This window comes from Rhopalosiphum padi, chromosome 4, assembly GCF_020882245.1.
Source record: "Rhopalosiphum padi isolate XX-2018 chromosome 4, ASM2088224v1, whole genome shotgun sequence".
Lineage (NCBI taxonomy): Eukaryota > Metazoa > Arthropoda > Insecta > Hemiptera > Aphididae > Rhopalosiphum > Rhopalosiphum padi.
In genome coordinates, this window is record NC_083600.1 from 22,240,725 (window position 1) to 22,253,321 (window position 12,597).

Sequence of the window (12,597 nt, forward strand, 5' to 3'; positions counted from 1 at the left end):
AAAAACACAGACAAATATTATAATAGATTAAATTATTCAACTGGTTATTTTTATTTTTTAGATCCGCAAATCCGAAACAATGACTTCAATTAGGTACTTATTTTTGTATAATTGTTATCAATGGACTATAGACTTTGGCCTATGAGGGTTCACAGGTATAATAAAAATGTATTCGTATGTCAGAGTACAGTATACTTACCAACATAATGTTTTCGGTTGTGACTTTTTTTCAAAGCAGCACATTTTTGGGTTCTTTGGGGACAGCTGGTCACAAACTCGAAAGCGGGACGTATGGTCACGTTAGTCGTTTGACACAAATAAATAAAGTAACTATATGGTCTATACGTTACGCTACGTAACATACTGACATAGGTATAACCTATCGTGTGTCTGATCACTAAAAAGTTTCAACATAATATCTTGTTTACATCACACGCAGATGAGTCGTTAAACCGAATAGTTTCGAGTTCGGCTCTCAAGTTCAAGAGCATAATATTTGTTTGTTGTGACGCGCGAATAACACATGCGGCTAGTTTGTAGTTATAGTTTGCTACTTTATCCATTTATAATTTTACACTTAACCCGATTAGGAGACGAGTCTTTAAAGTTCTTAGCATTTGGACCGAATTTGTATAGCCTCTGGATAGAACCATTAATAAATGAATAGTTATAGTAGTTGGGTATAATCACATAAATGAAACTCGACCACTTGATGTGCAATAATAACAAAACGTTGGCCGTCCTACGATGTACACCGGTGACCAGTGCGTCAGACGGTTATTATCAAGGTTAATCGAAAAAAATTATATGCATATATATAATAGATAAATACGCCCGGAGCCCGTAACTCGTAAGTACGTTGGATATTATTATTATTATTTATATTCCGCGTACTGTTCATATAGTATGAGTTAAGCCGGAAATTCATGAATAATAATATGTGCAGCGGAATCTGCAGATTCGCAATACGTAAATACGTCCATACTCCATAGTCATAGCTCATACGGTATAGCATAGCAGTATTATGCTATTATATCGACTGTTTAATAACACGTTTTGTTATTTTGGTATTTAGCCGGTAAAGGGTCAAGGGTCAAGGGTAATGCCTCTGGGAAATGTTTGTGTTAACGAAAAAATATTGAAATCTTACGAATTTATACGATATTATTTATAGATTTTACAAATATATTTCCGAAATAATAACCATGCAATAAACGTTTTAGGTCCTGAGAGAAGCGTTAGTTTTATAACCCGTCATTTACATCTTGGCCATTTGCTGACGTCATAAACTACCAACGCAGTTGGCATTATTTTACATTATAAGATAGTAATCATAACGGTTGCCGGTAGACGATGGCCAAGATGAACTGGATGGGTTATACGAAGATAATATTATATTAATATATTTTTTATTTTTCCAGGTAGACAATTTGATGGTTAATTAATAATTGTAATCAAAAGTCTTTAATATGTCATTTTTTTGATCTTATCCCGTTTGCATTATAACGCATAAGAAAAATATGCTCCAATTTACGACACGTTGTTTTTCATAAAATATTTTGTTTTTTTTTTTAGATTTTTAGCAAAGCGATGAATTTAGGATTTTTTACAATGGTGTGTGTGTGTTTTTTACAGGTGTATTTTTATTTTATTATTTTTTTATGACGTTTGGAGCATTCAAATATTTCAATCTTCAACTCGAAGGGTGATTTCAGATAGAAAATTGGATTTAGTTACACTTCTGCGTGTTTAATTTTTTTAAACTATTTTTATAAAAAACCTAACAGTATGTCGGTATTGACTTATATGGTTATAACTTAAAAGTAAAGTAACATAACAATGAGGTATGATAATATTTTAAACACGATGTTCTTATAAAAAATAATGTCGACATACTCAGGGATGGACTGGATGTTGGATGTGATTAAAAGGTATTACTTATTAAGATTCCTAAGATTGAGCCTATTAATATTATATTTTAGATGATTTATCTTTTTTGTCGATGGTTATAATAAGTCAACTCTTTTTCACGTGTTTATCGTTTATCACTTGATACAATTAAATGAATAAGAATAATATAGTCTATTAATAATACCAACTTAATTTAAACATGAAATTACAAAATTAATAATCAGCTCAGCTTTATAGAATTTTTTATAAATACGTAAAGTTTCCCATCGGTCATTATTACTCATTACATTACGCAGCGAGCTATTTGTTATTACTTTATTACTAAGGCTTAAGCATGTGTTTGAATAGTATAATTTTATTTTGTCTAGTTTGATTTTAATAGAAATTAAATAAATGAATACACACCTTTAATAGAGAATAAATTATTAACAAGGGTAAATTATTTATTAATTATTAATATGTTATTTATAAATACTGTTATAAATGTCCAAAATACTACTCTGCTCATAATATTCAATTTTTAGAAGTCTTTGAATATGGCAACATTATTGTTGGCTACTGAAGCTAAATAATTTGTAATTAAATATATTCTTTTGATCGGATTCTTTCCATTCTTCTACGCGTAGTAATCGGTCTAAAAATGTATTTTATCTGAACACAATAGTAAATAATTATCCGAGTAATATACTGAAATAAAATTTATAATATTGTGGAAACCATTCACTACTATTAAAAATTGATTTGTTCATCTCATTAATTTAAAACTTATTGTAACCATACTTTATATTATTCAATATTCATAGCTAGTTGTATTTATTATATAATTTGTATTTTATTATTTATCATATTTTTGTTTATGAACGATTGTTTTTATAATATTGTTTCTGCAGTAAATAGGATTAGACAGCTCAAAACTTAAATAAATAAATTAATAATAGTAATATTAATAAATTATAAAATATCCTTAATAATTGAAGCTGGCGCGTGTCTTCGATTATTCGTATTAGGGGTCGTGGTTTTTCATGGTTATTAGAGTACACACTACATGTGTATTGTGTACACGTACTATCTACTAATATATTAAGATCCGTGTTAACCGTTGCGGCGTTGCCCATGTATTTATTATCCGTGAAGTAAATACCTGATACCCGTGTAATCAATATATATATATATATATATATATATATATATATATATAAATATATATATATATAAATAGGTAATTATTTAAAAATGTCATATATTTTATTATTTAGAGAAGTGATACCTAAAAAGTTATGATTTTGTGAGTGTTATGACTTATGACTTAGATAGTTAGATACAAAATACAAATTATGCCATCCATTAATATTTTACGTTATCGTTATTTCTAATATTATATCATAAACGATTATTTTCCTAAAGTTATTTCATCGTCAATTTCACAATCTTGATAGCCTGTAAGCCTATAAAAATATATTGTCAATTTTAAGACTCTTCTTTTTTACTGTGTGTATGTGACGTTTCGTATTCACTGTTGTAAGCAACGCATTTTAGTTTCGTTATTTTGGTTTGAAAGATAAGTTATCGATCAAAAATTTGGGTGTGGCAATATTATGGTAAACATCAAGGTGATATAGGTCTTTTTATGGTTTATGTGATGATAGTGTTCAAATAAAGAGTTTAGAGTTTAGTTGTGCTGGCGGGTAAATAGGACCATTTGGGAGACATTTAAAAGTAATAGGTACATAATGTCGAAAGAACTACTCAAAAATCAAAGGCATGTGTTTGAAATTCGAATTATTTTGAATCCAAAGTTGAAAATTGCATGTAAATGGTAAATACTAATAATATTTATTTATTAAAATAATGTACACATTATGAATTTCGTATACGAAATAATGCACTTTCGAATTAAAATATAATGCATATACATTATGGCGACAATGCTCAAAAACAGATCACCTTAATTAGGTACACTCGACATTTACAATTCAGTAGAGAGATTTTCAGACTTTCCTGGTTTTTGTTATAATTTAAAATATATTAATTGATTTGAAATCACTTTCATTTATTTATACAATAACTATATATTCGTTGGATTGCATTTTGAAAAATATTTGTATGGGGTGGGTTAGGTACCTATTTACTATTTATAAATTAATTAAAATATTGAAATTGTTTTCCTGTTATTCTTGTATAAGTTAGTATTGTATAAGTTGTATAAGTGATATAAGTTATGAGATTTTCAACAGAGTTCGTTTCACAATCGTCATTTTTGCTGACTGTATTTTTAAATTTAAAAATACACGTTTAGTTACATCCTGAAAATGTATGTATAATAAAATAAAATTAATAAATAGTGCCGTTTGCTTTTACACGCGGTTAGGTTAGACGTAAACATGGTTTTTTATGCGAAATTTGAGTAAACTGATAATTTTATTTACTATTATATAATTGCAGGCATCTGAAGTATCATAAAAAAATATACGTGAAAAAATATTAAGCTGAGATAATAATCAAAGATAAAACATTAAAGATATTAAGTTGAGATAATAACGTAGAAAATTCCGTTCAAATTACGAAATATTAGGAAGTTTTTGCACAACTTGCTTTAAAAAACGTGTTAACCAATAACCATATAACTAGTTAGATGAAAAGCAGCAGTTTTGCATTATCTGTAGTCTAAAAATGTCGTTCGTAGTTTATAACCCTCGTCCCAGTCGTCCCTATACTGGTTCTTTTTTAGATTCTGAGCGCTATATAACACATGTCTTACCGTTCATACGAGTACTTATTTTTGTTTTATTTTATATTTAAGTAATCGTTATTAACTCAGTAAATTATCAAAGTCGCGTCTTCGACTACTGCAAACTCGTGATTGTGGTAGATTTTTGATTTACAGTTTGTTTATTTCTGGTACGATATTGTTTAGACTCTAGACATATCACACATAAATGTCAATAATATTGTCATCATAATATTTGAATTTTTTCAACGTTTTTACGGTCAGTGCTACTTCACCGCTACAAATATTATGTATAATTATAATTTAATTTTAATTCAATACTCAATAGGATTTTGTTTAAAAAATATACCTACTATTTATAATATTTATGAATATTCGTAAATAAAATAGTAATGTAGATTAAAAAGCTTTAAAATTTGTATTTAATATACGATTTAATATAAGTTATATATTTTTTGCTATAAACAAATTCTCATTTAAATCTAAGGTAATCCAGTTGAAATAATTTGTTTTACTATACTTAAGTGGTACTGCAATTATACTTACTGGTTACTTGTATAATAGTTAATTTTGAAACTAACTATAAATAGATTTAAAATCATATAATTATTATGTACCAATAAAATAATTTATATGTACAGGCTGTACAGTATAGCCATACATAATTCAATAGTAAAGAAATGTAATCAAATATTAAGAGTACTTTACTATTTTATTAATAAAAGTAATTAATTTTATACATAGCTAATGTATGGTGCTTTCTTAATTCTAAATGTATCGAGCTGCTAGTAATATCAAAATAAATAAATAAATTTATCATTAAATTCTAATTTGATACATCCATTTTAGTGCCTAACTCTGCACTGGTAAGGTACATACTACATAATACACTCGAGACATATACAATATATGAGTGACTTATATATTCCCTGATTTTAGTCTTCGATGTTAGCTATTTTAATTTCTAAGACAAGAAATATGTTATTCTAACCGTACAAAGTTAGTTTGTTATAATTTTTGTTTGTAATATTTTGTTGTGTTATTTTACTCGGAGATCAGTTGCGGTCAAATTGTGAGTTTTTTTTGGCCTTTTTCCAAATATTTATAATAATCATATTTTAAATATAAGTAAAATAATATATGAAATGTATAACATTTTGTTCTAATTTTAGATTCTGAGGAAGGCGATGAATGCTATATCGATTTTGCAATGATTGTGTATCTTTCATCATCTTTGGGGACAGTAAAAATGGTATGATTTTTAGATTTTTAGTGAAATGGATAGTTTTTAGTAGAAAATCCCCAGAATTTTTTTTTATCAATAAACCCCCCCCCCCCAAAAAAAAAAAATTAAGGAAAAATGGAAATTTTTTTACAAATCAAATTTTTGACAAAATCGATTTTGTTTTAATTTGTATAACTCGAATATTTGAAGTTTTCACTAAATGTTTATATTATCATTGTAATAATATGATATAACCTTTTAACTTTTTTTGAGTACATATTTATAGGCATGATACGTTTTCAATTTCTTTTAGTTTTTTTCTATAAAGGTCGATAAAAAATTATTCGCTAAATCAACATTTTCGAAAATGTAATCAAGAACCTACATAAGTTGTTCTTATTTCTGTATAAGAATATTTAAAATACAAAAACTATTTTTTTTTTATATGCATTTGAATTAAGATTTTTGACAAATTTAATCAAATAGCAAGAAATCACGATAAATTTTGTAGTTAGAAATTCATACAAACTTTTCTTTTATATCTAAATTTTGATAACTGAATATAAGATTTCTCATAAGTAGTTTATACTAGAGGTTCCTATTACACGTGCAATAAATAGTAATAAGTATAAATAGTACCTATAATACTGAACCATAAAATTTAAAAAAATATATAGGTATCGGCAATTATTTATTATAGAAATTTTAAGTCATTATTTGAACGAAATTAATTATTTAATAATACATAATAATGTAAATTATTTTGTTATAATTTAAAAACATTATTCATGAAAATTAAAAATGTTTACGAATTTTTCTAAAGTAAATGATATTTTTGATTTATTTTAAGATGTTATTTATTTATACTATAAAATCTACTTTTACGGTTTTACGGTATTTTTACAGAAAAATGTTATTTAATTACTAATAATATAATAAATATACAATATTTCTTGAAAAATTCATATCAATCAACTGTAATAGTAAATTGGTAAAAGTAAAATATATTACTACAGGAAAAAAAATATATTATGATAATATACTTATATTGTTATTACTTAGTCACATAGGCTAATAGACTTCCGTTCAGAATCGTTTTTTGTGTTCAATTATATATCATAATTTAATTTAAATTTAACAAAGCCATATAATAGTGATCCACTTGACACCTAATATATAGCAGAGCGGTACCCATTTGCCAACCTTTTTTTTCTTCTACAAACATAAATAATCAACTATTTTAAATTTCCACAGGATATGTCTACATGACTTACCTATTATATTTTTATACACTGTATCACTGTGTATAGTTTATTATTATCTAGACCTAGACTCATAATATGTAGGAATTAGGCTATTATTATTATTTAGTTATTCGTACAAAATATTCGGTAATTATCTAGAGTCGTCTCAATAGCTTGGCTACCATAGTTGTCCATCGTGAGGTTATAAAATCCATAACCGCAAATAAAATACTGGACGAACTAGCAAAAAAAATAAATAAATAAATATAAAAATAGATTTAATAACATCTTAAAAAATATTGTTATTAATACATTTATAAAAGTTCGTATTTACTATTATTTAAAAATAAATTTTAGTTATAACTATAAATTATTTCTTAATGATATATAGTGTATTAAAAAATAAGCCATATCCCTTTTTTCTTCCTATAACAAAATGTTTTGACCGCACTGTCAGAGATTATAATATATTCCTAATATATATATACACATACATTTTGCATACTTCATAGTTATTTTAAATGTATTTGTTTGCGTTCCCTTGGTTGTGGTCGTTGCGGTAGAATGTTGTTCCGGAGGTGTATCATACAATAATACGTTAATACAAATGTATACGTTATAACAGAAAAGAATTGAATTACCCATAGGGAATCCCGTCCAGACAGACCTACTGCCCCCACCTCTTCAAAATTTCAATTGCAATTCCACTGATCACTGCAGATATTCCGCAGCGCTATCGTCCAATAAAAGGATAATTGCACCGTCTGAAGAATATTCGAGTTAGTGTATGGCGAACTATGATTAAATAATTATACACGCAAATCGATTTATTTCCCGAGTACACAGATAATCTAGGCGTTTCATATAGTCTTCTTGGACTCACAATTTATTATTTATTGTGTGTAAAGAAAATACTGCTAGGCAATGGAGTCGAGTGTAGCGGGATCGTTCAAAAACGGGGTAGTTTTGGTCACTGGAAGTACGGGGTTTTTGGGGAAAATGCTCACAGAAAAATTATTGAGATGTTGTCCGGTAAATAGAATTGCAATTTTAGTTAGAAGCAAGAAAGGGTTTAGCGCCAGTCAACGGGTCGCGGACATATACAAACAATCTGTAAGTATATACTGTAATATTTTATTTATTCAAACGTTTTTGAAAACATAATTTACACTTATAGGGAAACTTTACTATCTAATTGTTAAATTGATACATAAATATATAAAATTTCGTGTCTAAAAGATTGAAGCGATATGAGTGACAAATTTGGTCTATGTAACATTGTTTATATATTTTATTTAATAAAATAAATGAAACGATTACTGCATTTTATGCATTATTATTTGTCTTTTAGAATAGGTATATATAATTATTATAAGCATTTATTATTGTATTGATACGATGACGTGTATGACGACAATAATAAATATAATTTAATTTTATAATAATTGAAGAGGTACGACTAATGACTATACAAGCGCTAAACTTGGTCCATTTATTATTTTGTTAATGTTACATTTATAAAAAAAAAAATAACTATTATTATCTTAATAGATAATTATTTGTCTAATATAAGATATAATACATCATAAACACTAGGTATATTGTAATATCATAATGAGTAAGTGTACGATAACACATATTATTAGCGTTATGGTTAAATTATAATACATACATTTGACTACCTACCTGTTGAAAAATATTTAATTATTTCTCAGCTATTTGATCGACTTCGTAGTGAAAAACCAGATTTTATAGAGTCAATCAAAATCATTGATGGACATTTAGAAGAATCGTCGATGGGATTATCATCGTCGGATCGAGAGTGGTTGATAGAGAATGTGAACTTTGTTTTTCATTGCGCGGCTACGATTAAATTCAACGAACCTCTTGAATTAGCGTCGAAAATAAACATCCAAGGCACTGAAAATGTAATGGCATTAGCATCACGAATGAAGAATCTCAAGGTAATAACTAATAAGTAATAACTATAATTTTCCCATAAATAATTTGCAAGCTTCTGTTGCAATCTGTGTTCTTTGACGATGATATTATAACGTTCGTATTAGCATTGATTATAAATAATAGTATTTTTAATCAATGGTAATAAGTACGTCATCGTTACTCTATGATAAGGTGAAAAATAAATCGAAAAACAAAATTATAGTTGGACATTATTCGTTATGAGTAGAGCATGGATTTTTATGTAAATACAAAAGTATCAAAATATGCCATATAATACTCATTCAAAATCGTGAAAATATGCAAAAAAAATTTTTTTTAGAATTAATTACGGTAAAAAAATGCATAATTTTTATTTTATTATATAAACGTATAATAATCAAAAAGGTGTATAAATCTTAAAAAAAATCAAAAAAATGATCACAAACAATTTTATTTAGTATAAGTTTTATTTTATTTATAAATAATTATTACATGATAAATATTTTTTTAAATAATAATTTACTTAATATATTTTTACATAAGATTAAGCCGATTTTGGTACATCTGTTCTGTAGATAATTATAACAGTTGTTTAATAGGTGAAATACATATGTATTACTTTGTGGGTATTATACTGGACGAGTATCATAATTTCTTTTTTATTTCTGTATAATATTATTATACAATAAGTGGCACCTAAAATACTGAATTACAAAATGCATATAAATTGTATAGGGTTTTGTGCACGTGTCAACAGCTTATTCGCACTGCCCCAGGAATGAAATCAAAGAAGAATTCTATCGTGTTCCAATCTCGGCCAAAGAGCTAAAAAATATTTTTGTTGATGAGGAATCATGTTCCAAGTAAAATATATATTTGTTGTTAAATTGATAGTTTTCTATTATTTTGATTAATTATTTAATGACGCAAAATGTAAATAATAGAATTCTGGAAGATTGGCCAAACACGTACACTTTTACAAAAGCCGTCGCAGAAAATATGATTCTAACAAACGGAAATCACTTGCCGCTATCAATATTTCGCCCATCAATCAGTAAGAATAATAAATTCATAAGCATTAAACATATTTTCATGATTCAGGAAAAATACAATATAATAAATTGTTTTTTTTTTTTTTTTTTTTTTATTTTTTATATAGCTTTTAGTATGTAACTATAATAGCTCAACAATTATTAAGTAAAACAAGTAATAGCTATGACAAAATAATAAATTGTTATCGTATTTTTTTTCTCATTTATACTTTTAACAATATTTAAATGGAGATAATATGGATGATTTTGAATAAATATATTAAATTGGTTTTAAAAAATATAAATAATAAAAAAACGTGAATTTTATCAATTTAAAATTATATTATTTTAGTCGGGTGTACTAAGGCTGAACCGGAACCTGGGTGGTTAGAAAACATGAACGGACCGACAGGTCTGGTTACCGGGGTCATGGTTGGATTTTTGAGGACAGTACCAAACATTGGGAGCAATGTAACAGATATTATCCCTGCCGATTACACCGTCAACGCGTTGATTAGCGTCATGTGGGATACAGTTAACAGGTACGTAATGACGTAAACGATTTTCTCCGCGCGATGGGAACACGTTTTAATTATAACTTCGATAATTTTTCAGACATAAACAGTTAAATGGTGTACTGCCCGAGGCGCCGAAAATATATAATTACGTTTCTTGCGTCGAAAGCCCTTTGACGTGGGGTAGGTATATCAAAGAAATGCATGATCAATATTTTAAAGCTCCGCCTTTGCAAGCAATGTGGTACGGTTTTTATATTTTCTATACGAATTTAATTGTCGGAAGTATTTTGAGATTTTTCTTACACCGAATACCGGGCGCTTTTATGGATTTGATATTGATTTTGACCGGTAAATCTCCCAAGTAAGTAATAAAGTAATTTAATTATTTTGTTATAAGATCTAAGACTCCTGATAAGTTTGTTTATGTGGAATAATTAATATATAAAATAAATTAGCATTTTAAGTTAAGTTTAGTCGGTTTGTATGTGAATATATTCTGAAATTAAACTTTGTAACTATTCGTACATTTCATTTCACTGCGAAGCAAGTTTTCTAATATTTCATAAGTTGTATATTGTGTTATAATATGTTTTTTGGGAGTTATGTATAATTTACGGTACAGATTATATTGTGTTTTATAAAAAAATAAATGTAATAAGAAAAGATTTAAGTTTCTAAAAGTGATTAATAAGTATAAAATATTTGTTTTTAATTTAGAATGTTGAGAATGTATGCGAAAACCGAAAGTATGATTGATTTGCTTTATAATTTTTCTACAAAACAGTGGAAATTTGAAAATCAAAATTCAAGAGAACTATGGTCGTCGCTAAGTAAAGATGACCGCGAAATGTTCCGATTTAGCTTAGAGAAATTTGATTGGAAACCTTATATAAAAAGCTATTATTACGGGATAAGGAGACATGTACTGCACGAAGATCTGAGCAACATAGAAAAGGCAACGTCAAAAAATCGACAGTATGATATTATGATTGATAGCTTTTTCTCTCTGACTTTTTAATTATGGCTTTTATATGATATAACGCATTTATATTGGTATAATTGTTTCAGGTTATTATGGCTACATCGGTTGTTTGTGGCACTTATTATATTTGCCGTATTGCAATTGTGTTGGACGCTTATAAAAATTGTATTTTGATGACTAATTATTGACAATGTTCGAACGATGGATCTACATTTTATTTAAATCAATTATATGACGTACCTAGGATTCCTAAAAAAATTTATATTTTTGTCTATTTTCAGCTGTTTGCAGCTATTGTGTTATAACTTATAATATATTATAGTTTTACGATTTAAATCAAGGAAAATCAGATTGTATATTATAACTTAAATATAAGCAATGGCATTGGACTTATATTGTTGAAATTTAACAATTTCTCAAATTATTTTTATAAGAGACAATTTTTACTTTTAGTTTGATAAAAATGTAATATTTAAGATTTTATAAATAAAATATCAAATTAAATTGGTTTTAATGTTATTTCATATTTTACCTAATGTTTTAAAATAAAGTCACTTATGATATACATTATTGTAATCAGTATGTTATGTGTAGCTTAGATTTTAAATTTAACCATAGAACATGATTTTACCCGTTTTCTAATGACATTTTTGTTTGATATCTAATTTCATCAAAATAATTAAAACTTCAAGCTTTTATAAGAAAAATTGTGATGATACAATAATTATTTAAATTAATGTACCTAAGAAAGATTATATATGTTTTACATTCTCAAGATTTTTAAGCGAGTTAAATTACTTTCAACAAGACTTAAAAAATTTCAAAATTTCAAATGACCGTTATTACAATTTTCTGGTGTTGATGAACATTTAGAACAAAATGTAATTTAAAAAAAAAATGACTAAGTAATTTTCAAATCAGTTTCATGACAAATTCGAATATGTTTTTATAGAAGTAAAATTTAATTACTAGGATAATCGGTATTGAATTCCCTTGTTCGGCGAAATTATAATTGTA

At 26.7% G+C, this 12,597-nt stretch overlaps 1 protein-coding gene across 1 annotated transcript; it reads left to right on the top strand.

Moving 5' to 3' along the window:
• Positions 1-7,853: 7,853 nt before the first annotated feature.
• On the top strand, positions 7,854-12,090 carry LOC132928588 (fatty acyl-CoA reductase wat-like). Its single transcript, XM_060993376.1, has 8 exons — positions 7,854-8,221; positions 8,824-9,072; positions 9,785-9,912; positions 9,994-10,103; positions 10,433-10,622; positions 10,696-10,959; positions 11,316-11,573; positions 11,667-12,090. The coding sequence occupies exons 1-8, from the start codon at positions 8,033-8,035 to the stop codon at positions 11,752-11,754; spliced, it is 1,476 nt and encodes a 491-aa protein (XP_060849359.1). The 5' UTR covers positions 7,854-8,032; the 3' UTR covers positions 11,755-12,090.
• The last annotated feature ends 507 nt before the right edge of the window (positions 12,091-12,597 follow it).